At 39.0% G+C, this 18,112-nt stretch overlaps 1 protein-coding gene across 2 annotated transcripts in view; it reads left to right on the top strand.

The window, feature by feature from the left end:
* The first annotated feature begins 34 nt into the window (after nucleotides 1-34).
* Zdhhc6 (zinc finger, DHHC-type containing 6) overlaps nucleotides 35-18,112 on the top strand; it is a 24,574-nt gene continuing 6,496 nt past the window's right edge. The window contains exons 1-8 of one of the 2 annotated variants that reach the window (XM_013017747.1): nucleotides 35-247; nucleotides 1,195-1,672; nucleotides 3,414-3,505; nucleotides 4,589-4,748; nucleotides 5,909-6,070; nucleotides 8,441-8,494; nucleotides 13,600-13,767; nucleotides 14,632-14,673. In XM_013017747.1, the coding sequence (XP_012873201.1) occupies nucleotides 1,406-1,672; nucleotides 3,414-3,505; nucleotides 4,589-4,748; nucleotides 5,909-6,070; nucleotides 8,441-8,494; nucleotides 13,600-13,767; nucleotides 14,632-14,673 (945 nt within the window). In that variant the 5' untranslated portion in view covers nucleotides 35-247; nucleotides 1,195-1,405. Of the gene's footprint in view, nucleotides 520-1,194; nucleotides 1,673-3,413; nucleotides 3,506-4,588; nucleotides 4,749-5,908; nucleotides 6,071-8,440; nucleotides 8,495-13,599; nucleotides 13,768-14,631; nucleotides 14,674-18,112 lie in introns of both variants that reach the window. The other variant, XM_013017748.1, reaches the window with a different exon arrangement.

Raw genomic sequence — 18,112 nt, 5'->3', positions numbered from 1 at the left:
GAAGTGGCTGAGGAGGCGCGTGCGCAGTGGGATTGAGCGGGAGAGTGGCGGCGGGGACGGGGGTGGAGAGACGCCCTGCTCCGGGCGGTCCTGCGTTCCACTCCCCCCGCTCCGGTACCAGGACTTCATTTCTGGCTTGTGGTGCTTATGATGGGGTTATCCAAGGAGGAGAAACACTGATCCGGGTGAACCCAGGCGGTCCCAGAAATGCGATGGCCGAGGAGCGGGCACTGAGGACTGGACTGAGGTGGGAAATCGAGGCAGGGGCGTAGCTACGATCTTAGCGGCTTTCGTCTCACCCTACTGGAACCAGAGTCTCCACCATGTCGAGACCCACCTCGTGTGCTAGCGCGTTTCTTCCCTGCGTGAGGATTTCTAAGCGCTCCGCTCCGTGACATGGCAGGGGAAACCGAGGCACACTGCAGCGGCATTAGCTGCGTGGGAATCTGCTGCCTACCTAGCTCAGAATCTGTGCCCGTTATACCTCAGGAAGAAGTTCCTCTGACTCACGCCAGTCCAGTGAGAAATATCCTTACGTAAATCTTGCTCTCGCCGTCCTCCGCCCTGCCTCCCAAATCCTTGGTGGCAGTGACTTATTTCCTCAAATCTTCTCTTTTATGCTGGTGTCCATATTCTCACTATTGCGGTCATCATTTCACACACATATACACACTCATACACACACCCTGTCTTTCAGCTTTCACTCTCGGCTCCTCCTTTGCTTTCAGGGGTAAACTGTTGTGGTTGGCATTTGGGGTCAGCTGCAAGCAAATAGCTCAGATGTCAGGTTCAGACTTGAAAATCTCTAAGGGGCACTTTAGAACTTCCTAAAAAGAGTTCTCCAACTTGGTTTCTCTTCCGGACTTAGCCGTTCCATACTTGTGACCTTGGCCTAATCACTTAGCTCTCTAAGCCAATCTTTGTCTTTACAAAAAGGAAGCTTCTAGAGATCAACCCTTAAGGCTCTACTTCCGTGCTCTAAAATTCTTTATCCTCTTAAGCCAGGATAAAACTCTTATAGAATGTGGTAACTCGTTTTTTGACATTTGTTTTTGACATTTGCTAAGCTATGTATCCCATTGTGCATTTGTGTGCATATTAGTGAGTTGCTTTTTGGAGTTAACACATGCAGTATATGGTATCTTCTTTTTCTTTTTTCCCCCATACTGAACTTTCCCATTTTATTTTCTTTAGGCTGAGTTTCAACCCAGGATTGTGGATTCTCCTACCTAAGATTTTGAGTTCAGAGTACAAACAGTAAAAAATGGCACAATCTGCATTCACCTCCCACAGCTGGAAGGCATGACACTTCAGGAACAAACATGGACTTGTGACACATGGACATGTGTACACAGAAAAAGGAAGTCTATAATTATTTAGAAGTAGAAAAGCATTCTGTACCAAAATGGGTACATTCTGCTCAGTTATCAAGTTTGAAAATCTCCAAGAATTAAAGAGACTCTGTCACTGGGGTCCCATCATAGCCCTCAGTGTTATAGCAATATGTTCTATAATGGCCATGATTGACTCTGTATTGTGGTATTGGCCCTTACATACAACTGGAGGAAGTGTGAATTTCATCATGTTGATAAACTGGACTGTCATGATTCTTTATAATTACTTCAATGCCATGTTTGTTGGTCCTGGCTTCGTCCCTTTGGGGTGGAAACCGGTAAGAAAAAGATTCCTTTTGGCAATGAACTTTAATGATAATTGTATATTTAGGGGTTTATTTTGTTTGTTTGTTTTTGCCTTATCTGCCAACCAATAATCTCAAAGAATGTAGCATGTTCTTTTTCCTGGTAGAAACTGAGTGTATTGTTGTAATCATTGATCATTTATCCTCAAAGAATTTATATCTATTTGAAAATGTCCATCTAAAGCAAATTCATTGAATAGTTGTTCTGTGTTTAAAAATAAGAAAGGAAACCAGCCGCTGGTTCCTCATACTTGTAATCTTGGCTATTTAGAAGGCTGAAATCTGAGGATTACAGTTCAAAGGTAGCCCAGGCCAGGAAAGTTTGTGAGAATCAATCTTATCTTCAATTAACCACCAAAAACCAGAAATGAAACTGTGGCTCAAAATGGTAGAGCACTAGCCTTAAGCAAAAAAGCTCAGGGATAGCTCCCAGGCCCTAAGTTCAGACCCCACAAGCAATATAAAAAAGAAGAAGAAGAAAACAGAGGATAGAGTGGAGGGGTAGGTCCATGTTGATGAGTTAAGCTCAGAAAATCCAGTATGTAGCCACAGTGCATTCTGGCTGTAGGATCTTCTTTTCATGTAATACATTAAATTTCTCAGAATTGGGAAAAACATTGTCAAAACTGTTGGTTTAGATCGCAAAAATGTAAAACCATGTGTTGCAAATATAGCAATGAGAAATACAGTGTGAATCAATTTATGTCTTCTCAAAACCTGTTAGATTCTGTTTCTTGCTGAGGGACTTTGGTAGCTTATTTGAAGTACAGACTGGTAGTCTGTACCCCATAACTTTTATTTTGACATACTCCTCAGGTCACATTTTAGGTATATTAAAGTTTGAGAAACACAGTTACTCTCTGAGCAGTGTAGTTCTGAAATGGTACAGAGAAGAGTGAGAATCAACTTATTTAGAAAAGGCTTATAAGCCAGGAGAGGAACCATGCACTTATGAAGAAAACTAAACTGTAACAGAATCTACTGAGTGCTGTTGATATTAGAACTTTCAGTTGGAGACATGTGGGAGAAGTAAAAGTTTGCACAGACTGGGAAAGAAGGTGTTTTAGGTTGACAACAGTAGGAACACATTCAGATACATGGCAGCCTTGTACTACTAGAAAAGAGATCATGTAGTACAGATAAGAATGAAACAAAGGTAGGTCCATGTAAAGTGAATCCATGAGAAATTGTTAGACCATAGGAGGCTTCTAGAAATCAAGCAGAGGTAGTTCTTTTGTGAGCACAGTATTTGGACAACAGACAGTTTAGATGAAAGAGAAATTGAAGTAGAGAAACTGGAGAATTATTATAATGACCCCAGGGAGAGGAGGTGACAAAGGTAATAGAAGAAGAAGGCAGATTTGAGAAAAGGTATCAACTTAGGCTTAAATCTCCACTCTTAAAACACCTGCCAAGCTGTCAGCTCTTTCTAAACTCCTATTCTATTGAGATTGAGGACTAGCAGAGCCAACTAATGACAAAATATTTCTGGGGAACAGAAATGAAAAATAACCTCTGGGTAACGTGGAGAGTAGAGCTGCTTTTGCCATAAATTTTGTTATTTTTAACTTACTCAAATGAAAGGACTGGAAATGCATCTTTCTTGCATCTAAAAGAAATTCCTACCACAGGAAAGCATTTATTCATAAAGTCTGATTTCTTAATACTTGGGATCTAGTCACTAATGTATTTTTATTTGTATTTTGCTGGCAAGGAAAATTCTCAGGATAGCATGTATCTCCAGTATTGTAAAGTTTGCCAAGCATTCAAGGCACCACGATCACATCACTGCAGAAAGTGCAACAGGTATCTGTCTCTATTGTTCCTTGGAACAACTTGATTGCTGATGTTTTGTTGTTGTACTTTCTACCACAACAGGATAAATTTATTCTCTGCCAAGTGGCCACTTTGTCAAAAATGTTTGTGTCTACAGTCTTAATTTTAGCTGAAATTTTATCAATCCAGATAAGAAATTTTGTTCTTTCTTTGTTATAAATAAAAAGTTGGGTTTTTTTTTTTTTTTTTTTTAGAAAAAATAGGTGTATTTTGCTCTCACCCTACAGGAACAGGGTAAAAAGTTACATTTCTAGTTTCCACAGACTCTCAAAATTAAATGTGTTTGTTGACTGTTACCTTGACTAGTTTTACAGTTCTGAGTCTGAATTATAAAGGGGACCTACTTTCCCCATTATTGATGGACAAATAGTTATACTTTGTACAGATCTAATAAAAATGAATCCACTTGTTATCACAGTGTTTTAATAACAAGAACTTAATGAGAAGAAATCAGAGTCACTATTTTTTTTAAAGTTTGAAATAGGCCAAGATCTTTTATGAGCAACTGTATCCATTGATTAAGAGAAATTTAGGAAACCATTGGAGACAAATAAAACTTGTTTTCAAGCCAAGAAATGTTCCTGTAGCAAAGAAAAGGACAAGAAACACAGTAAGACTCTTCTTATTGTACCTTATATGCTGCAGTCAACTTGCTGAGCTCAGGGTTCCACATCTGAAGTATAATGTGCACAGGAAGTAAGTTACAATATCTGTTCACCCCCGAGAGACCCAGGGGAGATTTGTAAAGTGATTCTTCTGGATTCACTACTGTACTCAACTTGAGTCACTGACTGCATTCCCAGTCTAGAAGAAAACCAGGGCCTATGCTCATTTCTCTATAATGACTTCCCTGCTGAGCCTCCCTTCCCTCTCGCACTGTCTAGAATTAAAAAGGAGTAACTTACCCAGCTATCAATTTTAAAAGCTCAGAAAGACGAATCTTTGTTTTCCATGAAGTATTGTTCCCCTATGACTCCTGGATGTGTTGGATTCCTATTTACTCAATCCTCTGAAAACCAGTTATACATGTCTCCTGTAAATTTTTCTTGTTAGATGCGTGATGAAGATGGACCATCACTGTCCTTGGATCAACAACTGTTGTGGTTACCAAAATCATGCTTCATTCACACTGTTTCTCCTTTTGGCCCCACTGGGTTGTATCCATGCAGCTTTCATTTTTGTTATGACTATGTACACACAGCTTTACAATCGGGTAAGTGGAAATGTTTAGTGTATCACTCATGCCAGAGTCAGTGGAAGTTATCAACATTAAGAAGTTCCTTTTAGAAATATGCTGCCTGATTCAGCCAAGCCAGTGTGTTTCACCTCTGTATCAGTTCCTTTTCAGAAAACAATCTTAAGGAAAGATTATTTTGTTCGAGAAATTTACCTTAGACACTCTAGTTTTGGTTAATAATTATGTTAGCATTGTATACATGTGTTAGACTTCAAACTTAATTGTTATGGTAAGCATAGAGAGGTGGGAAAGGGAAGAAAAGGAAAAGAGCAAGAAGAAAAAGCCACAGTAGTAATTTCAGTTCATGTGGCAGGTTATAATTCTGTTCATGTCTAACTCCAGTGCCCTGTAAGGTGACACATACATGTCCTAAAATAATCAAGTTATACTGACTGTAGTTGGAGTTGGTTTAAGAGTAAGTGATTGTGAAATAAAGTTCAGAGGTTACAAAACTCCCCTAGTCAACCTGGAAAGTCAGTGAAAGACATAGGTCTTTCTCTGTGGCAAACTAGATATTACATGGCCTTCAAAGAGGGGACCACCATATTTTATTTGTACCCTATGGGAATACTAGTCCAGAAATATTAGATCCTCCCATTTCTTAGGAAAGAATTTGAATGTTTATATAAAATGTTCAGATTTTTAAGTGTTGGCATCTAACTTCTAATATTTTCAAATTGTATATAGGCCCAGGTCCTATTTGGCCTGGCCTGCATTTAAATCCTATGTTATCTGTGTTGTAACTTGAAAATAACAAGAAGACACAATTACAGCGTACATTGGGGTCTATTGTTGTTCATAAATATTAATAATTATAAAGCTTAGTTGACTGCAGAAACTAACAAAAGCAGCTCTAAAGAATAATTTAAGAATGGGGTATGTCTGCAGTTCAGTACTAGAGCATTTGTCCACATGTTTGAGGTTCTAGCTAAGGTCCTCAGTACTGTAAGAAGATGGATGGATGGATGGATGGGGAGAGACAAAATCATAAACATCACCATGAGCCCAACCCAAAGTATTTTGTTTTCTACATTTGCTTTGGTTGCATATGTTTTATTCATTGTTTTAGCAGAATTTGATTGACCAATGAACAGCCAGCCATTTCAAGTGAATATTGTTGTTGTTGTTTATTATAGCTCTCCTTTGGGTGGAACACCATAAAGATTGATATGAGTGCAGCAAGGAGAGATCCTCTCCCAGTTGTTCCCTTTGGTTTAGCTGCATTTGCCGCCACTTTGTTTGCGTTGGGATTAGCTTTAGGAACAACCATAGCTGTTGGAATGTTGTTTTTTATCCAGGTGAGTTTCTCAGTCACCTCTGGCTAAAAGGGGCCACTTATTTGGACTGATTATAGTAAGAAAGATAAAGACTGCATTTTAAAATGACATTGGTAAAAATTACTTTTGCTTAGCCCATTTAAGCAACTAATTTAATCATTGGTACTAGACAAATAATTTTGTGAGAATCTCTGGGATTATTGATTTCATCTATGAAATGTTTACTGGAGTACATATATGTGTGTGTACTCTCTACTTATATACTCTAGTTATATAGTTAAGTTGAGAACTCTTCTTACTTTACAGTTCTTAACTCTTCACATCAACTCAAAAGAAGCCAATAAAACTGTATTACTAGCTGGGTACCAAGTGATTCATGTCTGTAATTCTGAAGCTGAGATCTGAGGGTCATGGTTCAAAGCTAACCCAGGCAGGAAAGTCCATTTAACCACCAAAAAGCCAGATATGGAGCTGTGTTTCAACTAGTAGAACTATAGCCTTAAGCCAAGAAAGCTCAGGGACAGCACCCAGGTCCTGAGTTCAAGCCCCAGGATTGGCACACAGACACAGCTTATTACTGTCTTATTTCCTTAGCAATCAAATAAGTGGTTGATTCTCAAAAAGGTTAAGTGGCTCACCCAAGGACACCAGGAGTATACTCAGTAAACATAATTATTAATATCATTTTATAATAGCATATTTAATCATAATAAGGAATAATCATAATATAGCTAACACTTTTGTTTAGTGTTTATATGTAAGGCACAATTGTAGGTACTTTAAGTCTATCAACTCATTTATAATAACCCCATGACATAGTTTTTGTTGCTATTTACCACCTAGTCTTTGGTGAATCAGTCTGCTAACGTTTGATGTTACAGTTGTGAAAATGAAGAGGTTCCATGGAAAACTCATAATTATTTGATTTTTTTTCCAATATAATTGTCATATTAGAAAGCTGGGCACTGGTGGCTCACATTTCTATAGTCTACTAAAGGGACTGAGACCTGAAGGATCATGATTCAAAACCAACCTAAGCTGAAAAGTCTGAAACTCACTCTCCAATTAGCTGTCAAAAGCTAGGCTGGAGGTGTGGTTCAAGTATCTAGAGCATCAGCTCAGTGGTGGAAGAACAATTTAAAAAATCATAATAGCAATAAACTAAAATTCTAAAGTGTGAAAACTTTTATGAGTGGATCACTTGTGTTTAAGAAATTGGAAAAATAGCCGGGCGCTGGTGGCTCACGCCTGTAATCCTAGCTACTCAGGAGGCTGAGATCTGAGGATCGCGGTTCAAAGCCAGCCCGGGCAGGAGAGACCATGAGACTCCTATCTCCAGTAAACCACCAGAAAACCGGAAGTGGCGCTGTAGCTCAAGTGGTAGAGCGCTCACCTTGAGCTGAAGAGCTGAGGGACAGCGCCTAGGCCCAGAGTTCAAGCCCCCCAACCGACAAAAAAAAAAAGAAATTGGAAAAATAGAATAAATAATGAATACACTATGACAAGTAGAGTATATATAGGTTGACAGAAATGTCACCGTTACTTGTAAATAGATTAGTCATAAATTTAAATTTTACAATGCTGTTAATAGATGTTAATAGCAAGTACATTTAAATATTGATGTATCCAGTGCTTTATTAGTACTCTGAAAAACATTACTTAAAAACATAAATATAGCCGGGTGCCAGTGGCTCACGTCTGTAATCCTACTCAGGAGGCTGAGATCTGAGAATCGAGGTTCAAAGCCAGTCTGAGCAGGAAAGTCAGTAAGATTTTTTTGTTGTTGTTGTTGGGGGTGGTCTAGTCATGGGGCCTGAACTCTGGGCCTGGGCACTTGTCCCTCAGCTCTTCAGCTCAAGGCTAGCACTCTACCGCTTGAGCCACAGTGCCACTTCTGGCTTTTTTCTTTTTTGCTTATATGGTGCTGAGGAATCGAACCCAGGGCCTCATGCATTCAAGGCAAGCACTCTACCACTGAGCCACCTTCCCAGCCCAGTAAGACGCTTATCTCCCAGTTAACCACCAGAAAACCAAAAGTGGTTCTGTGGCTCAAGTGTTAAAGCGCTAGCCTTGAGCTGAAGAGCTCAGGGACAGCACCCAGGCCCAGAATTCAAGCCCCACAACCACCCAAAAAAAAAAAAAAGGAAATGTAATACTAGATTCAGACTTGGTTACTGATATATCATTTTTATGATGAGATACTGTGATATGGTGGTTAAGACCAAGAAACATAAGAGTCAGATGGACCACATGCTAACTGTGAAGTGACCTCTTGTCCTGAATGTTGTTACTTATGAAAGGGAGCAATGAGAGCTAGCACATAAGAAGATTGTGAAAATGAGCATTTAAGGAAACCAAAGGCATCATTAAATGTCATTATTTAATTTGCAGATGAAAATAATTCTCAGAAACAAAACTTCTATTGAATCATGGATTGAAGAGAAGGTAAATTTTAATCATTTCCTCGATAATATATTAACTAACAGATCAAATTTACTAAGTGTCCAGAAGTGACAATTTGACTTCCAGTTTCCTTACATCATCTGCATGCTAGATTCATGCATGAAAGATTCCTCAGTGTTATAAGACCTTATGGATTTTTTTTGGTAAAAAATCTTGATTTTATGGGATGCTCTCTTATTGTTTAAATGTTATCAAGAAATTCCAATTAAAAACAAGAGAAAATAATAAAATCAGCCAGGCGCCAGTGGCTTATGCCTATAATTCTAGCTATTCAGATCTGAGATCTGAGGATTGTGGTGCAAAGCCAGCCCAGGCACCAAAATCTGTGAGACTCTTATTTCCAATAAACCACTAGAGAACCAGAAGTGGCGCTGTAGTTCAGGCAGTAGAGCACTCGCTTTGAGCTGAAGAACACAGGGACTGCGCCCAAGCCCAGAGTTCAAGCCCTACAACCGACAAAAAGAAAAAAAATAACAGTAAAATCACACATATACATATATGTAGGACATATTTAGCCCCTGGCAACTTGTCTATAGACATTAGCTTAAGCAGCTAGTTCTCAGATTTTGGTCTCACAATCATTTTATACTCCCAAAAGTTAAAGAGAAAAATAGCTTTTATGTGTAGTGTATCTGTTGGTATTTACCATATTTTCTGAGAGAAGTTTTAGAAGATTATTTCACTTAAAATACCAGTAACATGTAGTTAGTAAAAATAACATTTTTATGAAAATTATACTTTTCAAATGAGAAATTGGGGGAAAGTGGCCTTGTTTTATAGTTTTACAAATCTCTTCAGTATTTTGAGTCAACAGAAGGTAGTTGGTTCAAATGGTAGAGTGGCAATTGAGGCAGCAAGGCCCTGAGTTCAAACTTCAGTACCAAAAGAACATTTGTACATGAAGTTATTTTTTAACAATATATTAAAGGCTAGGTGCTCATGCCTGTAATCCTAATTACTTTAGAAGGCCAAGAATGGAAGGATCATCATTCAAGGCCATCTGGAACAGAAATGTTAGCAAGACTCCTTTTCAACTCATAGCTGAGTGCAGTGTTGGGTACCTATCATCCCAAGCTCTGTAGGAGGCTGAGACTTTGAAGATTGTGGTACAAAGCCATTCCAGACTTCCCATGTGACTTCATCTCCATTGAAGGGAAGTTGGATACAGTGGGGTCTGTAACCAGTCAGAGCTATAACCAGTCAGAGCCTAGTAGTAGCCTGTAGTAACCTGGATCACAGCTCAGAGGCTACACCAGGTTTGGAAGGGAAACACTCCTAAAAATAACTAGTGAGAAAACAATCTAGCAAACATGAGGCCCTGACTTTAAAAAGAAATCCCAAGTTTCACACTGTATTGGCAAACAATATTATGACTAACAGTTTGGTGCCAGTGTTTTGATTCCTATTAGGTACCAGCAAATTAGGTGCCATTGCAAATGTCAACACAATATAAAGGCAAATAAAAATTTTAGTATTCTTATGAAAATACTTTGACTTTCTTAAAACCAAAGAAGAGGTCTCAGAGACTTAATGGGACCTAAAAAAAACCAGGCTTTGAGAACCACGCAGGTTTACACTCAAGCACCTTAGCGTATACATAGCGTGACCTTTCGTGATTTCCCCTGGTCTGCTTCTCCACTCATTTTCTGCCCTTGGCACCTTCTGGTTCACACCCAGAGCTTCTATATCTTTTACACAGGTTGTTCTCAGCCTAGACACTCTTCCCAGACTTTTTACTTGACTCTCACTTCTTACAGAGTTCCTTCCTTGGCTCTCTCCAAGCCTTTCTAGGTACTTTTATTCCCTTACCTACAGGCCCATAGTTTCACCACATGCCTCACCTTTGAATATAGCATTGACATAAACCCATCTTCACTTACTGCCCCTTTAACACAAAGACAATTATTTTTGATGGAGTTGTTTGTAAACTACTGTCTTCTTACCAGGTTTTCTCTGTAAATACTGTACCTGTCTGTTTACTGAGCTTCAGTTCATTTTGAAGATTTCTGATTGTTTTACAAAATAAGAAGGAACACAATGACACCTGTAATCCTTTTCAGGAAGCTGAGATCTGAGGGTCACAGTTTGAAGCCAGCCTGGACAAGAAAGTCAGGGAAACTCTTTATCTGCAATAAATCACCAAAAGGGCTGCAATTAAACCTGTGGTCGAGCACTAGCCTTAGGCAAAAAAGCTCAAAGATAGTGCCTAGGCCCTGAGTTCAACACAGCACAGAACCAACAAAGAAAATTAAAGAAAAAGAAAAAACTATTTATTCTCCAAATGAGGAAAGGTGTATACATTTCCTTTTCTTTTTTTTTCTTGTTTTTCTTTTTCTTCTTTCTTTCTTTTGTTGTTGTTGGTGGTGGTGGTGATAGTGGTGGTGGTTGTGGGGCTTGAACTCAGGACCTGGGTGTTCAGGTCCCTGAGCTTCTTTGTGCTCAAGGCTAGCGCTCTACCACTTGAGCCACAGCACCACTTCTGGTTTTTGTGTGATTAATTGGAGATAAGAGTCTGACAAGGACTTTTCTGCCCAGGCTGGCTTTAAACCATGATCCTCAGATCTCAGCCTCCTGAGTAGTTAGGAGTACAGGCATGATCCACATTTTCTTAATGAAGATTCATTCATGTTATAGCTTGGGAAAAAGTTTTTAATAAAGTCAATATCCACATTACTTATTATAAATAACCATAGAAGATTTCTTATGAAAAGCTTCATAGTCAAATATTTCAAAGTATCATTTCTAGTAAGCATCATAAATAGATAGTAGGCTAACTTTGCTAATTTAAAACTGTAAAGTAACTTGCTGAACTTAAACTTTATTTTGAAACTTGCACTTTATCACTGAGTAAATAATTCAAGTGATATTAAATCTATGGGAAATTAATAGAAATTACTAGACACTGAAGTACACACAAATTTAAACTTTACACATTGTTGCTAGAATGTATCTTTGTATCTTTATACCACTAGAGGTCAGCAGAACTTAAGAAGTTTGAAACTAGTGTATTGCCTTAGGTTAATTAACCATTTAATTGCCTAAAATATAATTGATGTTACTTAAATTTTTATGTAAATGCATAATATGTGCAAGTAAATGCAAATATTAATTTATATTGTGTGATACTATTTTCTTAAAAATAAAAGATCATCTACACACACTTTCTCTTCTTAAAAAAATTTATTCTCTTATAAAGATGCTGTACAGAGGGGTTACAGTTACATAAGTAAGGTGATGAGTACATTCCTTGTTGAGCATTGTTACCCCCTCCCTTGTTTTTCTCCTATCCCTTTCCTCCTTCACCTCCCTCACTGCCCCCCCCCCAAAGTTGTAAAGTTCATTTCCAACATAGTGTCTTGTGAGTATCATTGTTGCAATTGGTCATCCTATGTCCTTGTTGCAGAATTTTGTTATTCTTCTTCCCCTCCCCAAATTAAATAAATGTAGATACAAGATGCAAGGTACCAAAACCAAATATAGTGACAACAGGGATATGCCATAGGAGAAAGAACATATAACAGAAACAAACAAACAAAAATCACAAAGTACATTAAGACAACAACAAAGAAAAAGCTCTTATGTCTATATCTTGGGGGTCATTTTGCTTAGTATCATCTTATATGGTCATATGTACATAGCTTTTGAGCTTTTTTTGCTCATCTGATAAGCTTATCTTAGACATATACTGATTATTGCAAATAAGAGAAACCACAGGACCTATATTTCTTTGGGTCTGACTTACTTCACTTAATATGATTTTTTTTGAAGTCTTTCTATTTCCTAACAAATTGTGTGGTGTCATTCTTTCTGATAGAAGCATAGAGTTCATATATATATATATATATATATATATATATACACACACACACATATATATATGTATATTTACACATACATATATATCACATTTTCTTGATCTACTGAGGGGCATCAGAGTTGGTCACATAGCTTAGCTATGGTGAATAATGCTGTGATAAACATAGTTATGCTGGTAACTTTAATATGGCCTTGTTTGTGATCATTGGGGTAAATCCCAGAAGTGGGATTGCTGGGTCATGGAATTCTATGTGTAGTCTTTTGAGGAACTGCCATACTGCTTTCCAGAGTGGTTGAACAAGTTTCCACTCCCACCAACAGCACTTTCTGGGGTTTTTTTTGTTTGTTTGTTTTGTTTTTGTTGGTTGTGGGGCTTGAATTCTGGGCCTGGGTGCTGGGGCCTGGGCGCTGTTCCTGAGCTCTTCAGCTCAAGGCTAGTGCTCTACCACTTGAGCCACAGCACCACTTCGGGTTTTCTGATGGTTTATTAGAGATGAGAGTCTCATGGACTTTCCTGCCCAGGCTGGCTTTGAACCTCAAATCTCAGCCTTCTGAGTAGCTAGGATTATAGGCATGAGCCACCAGCACCCAGCTCTTCTGGTTTTTTAAGAGTGTTTTTCACCAGGCTTTGGTGGCACATGCCTGTAATCATAGCTACTCGGGAGGTTAGATCTAAGGGTTGAGATTTAAAGCCAACCCAGCTTTATCTCATGTTAACCACTCAAAAGCCATGCTGTGGCTCAAGTGATACAGTTACCAGTCTTCAGTAAAAAATCTAAGGGACGGTGCCCAACCCTTGAGTTCAAGCCCCAACACTAGCACACACACAAAAAAAAGTTTTTTATAAAACATTCATTACCTATGAGCATATGAAGTTGGTTTTCTGTGTCAAATTCCTCAGAGTATGATAAAGAGAATCTTTAGAAGAAAGTACAACAAGAAGAAAGTACAGTTGTGACCGAAACAAACTTGAGAAATAAGTATTCCCACTAATGTTTACTGAAAACCACTTGAGACTTAAGTATCTGCTTTTTTGTTTGTTTGTTTTTTGTTTTTTGTCGGTCATGGGGCTTGAACTCTGGGGCAGGACTCTGTCCCTCAACTCTTCAGCTCAAGTCCAGAGCTTTACCACTTGAGCCACTTCCAGCATTTTCTGTTTATGTGGTACTGAGAAATTAAACCCAGGGTCTCATGCATGTAAAGCAAGCACTCTTCAACTGAGCCACCTAACCAGCCCAGTAGCTGCTATTTTGTATCTTTGTTATCCACAGGCTAAAGATCGAATTCAATATTACCAGCTAGATGAAATCTTTGTTTTTCCCTATGACTTGGGAAGTAGATGGAAGAACTTTAAACAGGTTTTTACGTGTTCAGGGGTGCCTGAAGGAGATGGATTGGAGTGGCCGATAAGAGAAGGATGTCACCAGTATAGCTTAACGGTGGGTATTTGTGTTCCAAGAGCCCTTCTTTTGTCCCTCTCCTTCTGTCTCTTAACTCAGTGATAGTAATATAATCCAGATGTTATCAGTGTGTCACACCAGATCTAATACTCATAAAAATATCTGTTGTTGTGTTTCTTCCTTTAGTCTGAAATACTCCAGACCTGTGTGACAAATTTCCTAACTCTTTCACATGGTTGTAAAAAATCTGACCTAAAACTGCCTTCCAACAGTATAATGGGAACTCTTGTACATTCCTGCCACCTGACTTTGCCTGCACTCTCTCTACCTCAGATGGCTTCCTTTCTGTCTGTCCTCAAGACTACTGCCAGTTTCACTGTTTCTGTACCAACCTCCCTACTCTAGATTTTTCTGCACTGGACACTGGCCATATGTCACTGCCCTATACTCATGAGACCTCATCATTTTCATTCTGGTAGCCGGTGTCTTTAATCTGACAGGGGTCTAGAGTGCAGGTCATATTTTCTCTACTATATCTAATATACTATTACTAGTAGTAGCGAAGGAGGGAAGAGCATTACAACTTTCCTGTGTCCAGAGAGTTGGTGGGTCTCAGGGTCTTTGTCTTGCACACTAGCCTAGAAATGCAGGCACAGACCACTAAGCTCTCATCCTGGGCCACAGTGGCCCAACAGGAATACACACAGCCAACACAGGCAAGTAGGTTCTGAGAAGGCCCTACTCTGAGTCCCCAGTTCCCAGGGCTTGTGGCTTAAAGTTGCCAACAATATAAAATACAGGAAAACTGGAGATTCTCAGGTTACTCTGATACTAAATAGGGTAGAGTGTGTTTTTACATTGAGTCAAAGATTTACTTTTTCCTTTTTGTCTCTTCCATTACAGATAGAACAGTTGAAACAAAAAGCTGACAAGAGAGTCAGAAGTGTAAGTAATTCTTTTGCAAGGATACTGATTTCATTTTTGTTTCAGGCACTATACTTCTATATGAAGTATCTGTAGAAATCCAAAGCTTATATTACATACTGTTCCTTAATATATTTGTTGGAATTTGATGCGATTCACTTTTATGGGCATTTAAATTGTGGGGACTGCAGGTGTAAACGGAATTTCCATTTTGCCAGCATAGAAAAGAAGTTATTCTCCATGTAGCTTGTTAAGAGCCTAATAGTTCATGTCTATAATCATAGTGACTTGGAGGCACTTGGAGTTCAAGTTAAGCCTGTGCAAAAAGTTAGCAAGATCCCATCAAACAAGCTAGGTGTGGTGGCACACACCTATAATACTAGCTACAAGGGCATAATTTGCAAGTTCTCAGTCAAAGCTGCCCCTGAGTAAAGAGTATGAGATCCTACCTAAATTATTACTAAAACAAAAAGGCAGTGTGGCTCAAGTGGTAGAACACCTATAAGCAAGCATGAGGCCCTGAATTAAAACCCAGTACCTCTTCATTCCCTCCTCTGAGCTAAATACATGCATATATAAATTTATTCATCACATATGGATTTCATAAGATGGAACCCATCCTTAAACCAGGCTGTCAGATCCATTGCTACAGCTAGCTTCATATGCCTATTTAGCTTTAATTAAAATTAAATTAAAATTTCAGCTCCTCATGTATACTAGCCACATGATAGTGTTCAGTAACCTCATGTGTCTAGGGGCCCCATGAAGAGCACAGATGTGGAATGCTTGGGTAATACTGCTGTGGAGCTTTCAACAGCTCTGTGCTGAAAATGAGCAAGAAAATCCTGAAGACTGGAATTGCCCCCTGCCTCCTCTTGGGGAACATGCTGAGTGGAGAGCTAAGAGAGAACATGGCTTGTCACTAGATGTTTTGGGTCCACCTTAAAAATTCTGAGTTCCAAAGGGGGTTCCAGGAAGATGGCAGAGGAAAAACTGGAGGCTACACAAGCTGTCACATAGAAAGCAGTTTTAGTGATCAGTCCTAGGCCAGAGAATTACACCAAGTGTGCCATCACAGTACAGAGAGTTTGGCCAGAGAGGGAAAATCCAGGCAAGGAGACAGATCTGAGCACTTCCAGTAGCTGCAGCTGTGGTAGCGGCGGCTGTAGCCGCCATACCTACAACTCAGAAAGTCTGGGAGAAAGGCACCAGACACAGCAGACAAGTGGATTCTACTCAACACCAGCAAAAACTGACAACTGACAAGGAGCAGATAGCTTCATCCTGCGAGAGCAGGATGAGAATAGACAAAGATCAATAGAGGCATTCATGGACTCCATAAACAGACAGCTGAAAGAAGTCAAGGAGACCACAAAGGAAATGCTGAATGGAGCCCAACAGACGGAATGGGAGTCCAAGGAAACCATAACCAATCAACTAAGTGATTTGAGAATAAACGCTGAATTAAGGAAGTAAATTAACACCAAATTAAGGAAGTAAAGAAGTTCATCCAAGATCTAAAACGAAGCTCCAACAAAGAATTTGAAGCCATCAAAGCCAACCAAATAGAAGGAAAAGAAATAAAAAACAAAGTAGAAAGTCTTGACAGTAGGTTAGACCATGCAGAAAATTGAATCTCGGGGATTGAAGACAGCCTAGATATTATAGAGAAAACATACAACTATCCAAGACAAATCAAGAAATATGATAGATCTACTCAACATTTGGAAGACAACATCAGAAGGCCTAATCTGAGGATAATGGGTATAGAGGAGCACCTAGAGACAGAAGTTAATGGTCTAGGAAATTTGTTTAACAGGATTCTAGCAGAGAACTTCCCAAACATTCAGATACAAGAAGGTTTTAAAAACCCAAATAGACCAGACCAGAACAGGACATCCCACCGTCACATTATATCCACACAGGATCACAATTCAGACCAAGGAAAAGATCCTTAAAGCTGTCAAGGAGAAAAGATCAGTCACCAATAAAGGGAAACCAATTAGAATCACCTCAGATTTCTCAGCAGAGACAATTAAAGCAAGATTAAATTAAAGCCTGGAATGATGTATGCCAGGCCCTAACAACTATCAACCAAGAACACTGTACCCAGCTAAACTCTCCTTCATAACCAAAGGTCAAATAAAAACCTTCCATAGCAAAGAAAAACTGAAACAATATATCTCCATCTACAAAAGATACTTAAAGATGTCCTACACATAGAAAACCAACAAGACCACAATAAAGGCCAAGAAACTGCACCCAAACTGAGAATCCATGTACCATAGGAAGAACCCAGTTGCCGCAGCCCCCAAAAAGGTGGATAAAATGGCAGGAACCCCCAAGTACCTCTCAGTCCTATCTCTCAACATTAAGCGACATAGACTGTCTAGTTGGATTAAAAAGCAAGATCCTTCTATCTGCTGCCTTCAGGAGTCACACCTTGCCCATAAAAACAAACACATTTTGAAAGTGAAAGGCTGGAGCAAAATCTACCAAGCAAATGGTCCCCATAAACAGGCGGGGTTGCAATCATAATATCAGATAAAATAGACTTCAAATTAAAACTAGTGAGAAGCAATAAAGAAGGTCGCTACATAATAATTAAGGGATCTCTCCTTCAGGAGGATATTACAATTCTAAATCTCTATTCACCAAACAACAGAGTACACATTTATCCAAGAAACACTACTTTCCCTCAAATCTCACATAGATCCAAAGACATTAATTGTTGGGGACTTTAACACACCACTATCCCCACTGGATAGATCAACTCGGCAAAAACTCAACAGAGAAACCCCAGATTTAAACAATTGCATAGATCAACTAGATTTAACAGACATCTACCGATTTCACACAGCACATCAGAATACACGTTTCTCTCAGCAGCACATGGAACATTTTCCAAAATAGACCACATTTTAGGCCACAAAGCAAACTTGTCCAAATTCAGAAACATTTAAGTTATACTTGCATTCTTTCAGACCACAAGGGAATAAAATTAGAACTCAACACCAAAAGCCACCAAAGAAAGTCCTGTAAAAATGGAGGCTGAACAACACAGCGTTGAATCACTAGTGGGTCATGGAAGAGATTAGAAGCAAAATTCAAATGTTCATGATATTCAGCAAAAATGAACTCACAAATTACCAGCTCCTTTGGGACACAGCAAAAGCAGTACTCAGAGGCAAGTTTATAGCTCTGAGTTCCTACATCATATTGGAGAGATCTGAAACCAACAATTTAATGAGACATCTGAGCCTCCTTGAAAAAGAGCAGCAAGATAAACCCCAAACCAGTAGGTGGAAAGAAATAATTAAAATTAAATCAGAATTAAATGAATTAGAATCCAAAAAAAACATAGAAAGAATCAACAAAACAAAGAGTTGGTTCTTCGAAAAAATAAAATTGACAGACCCTTAGCAAATTTTTTTTGGGGGGGTCCGGTCATGGGGCCTGA

This window comes from Dipodomys ordii, unplaced genomic scaffold (assembly GCF_000151885.1).
Source record: "Dipodomys ordii isolate 6190 unplaced genomic scaffold, Dord_2.0 Scaffold36, whole genome shotgun sequence".
NCBI lineage: Eukaryota > Metazoa > Chordata > Mammalia > Rodentia > Heteromyidae > Dipodomys > Dipodomys ordii.
Note: the sequence above shows the minus strand (reverse complement) of the source record. Positions and strands in the feature narration are given on the sequence as shown.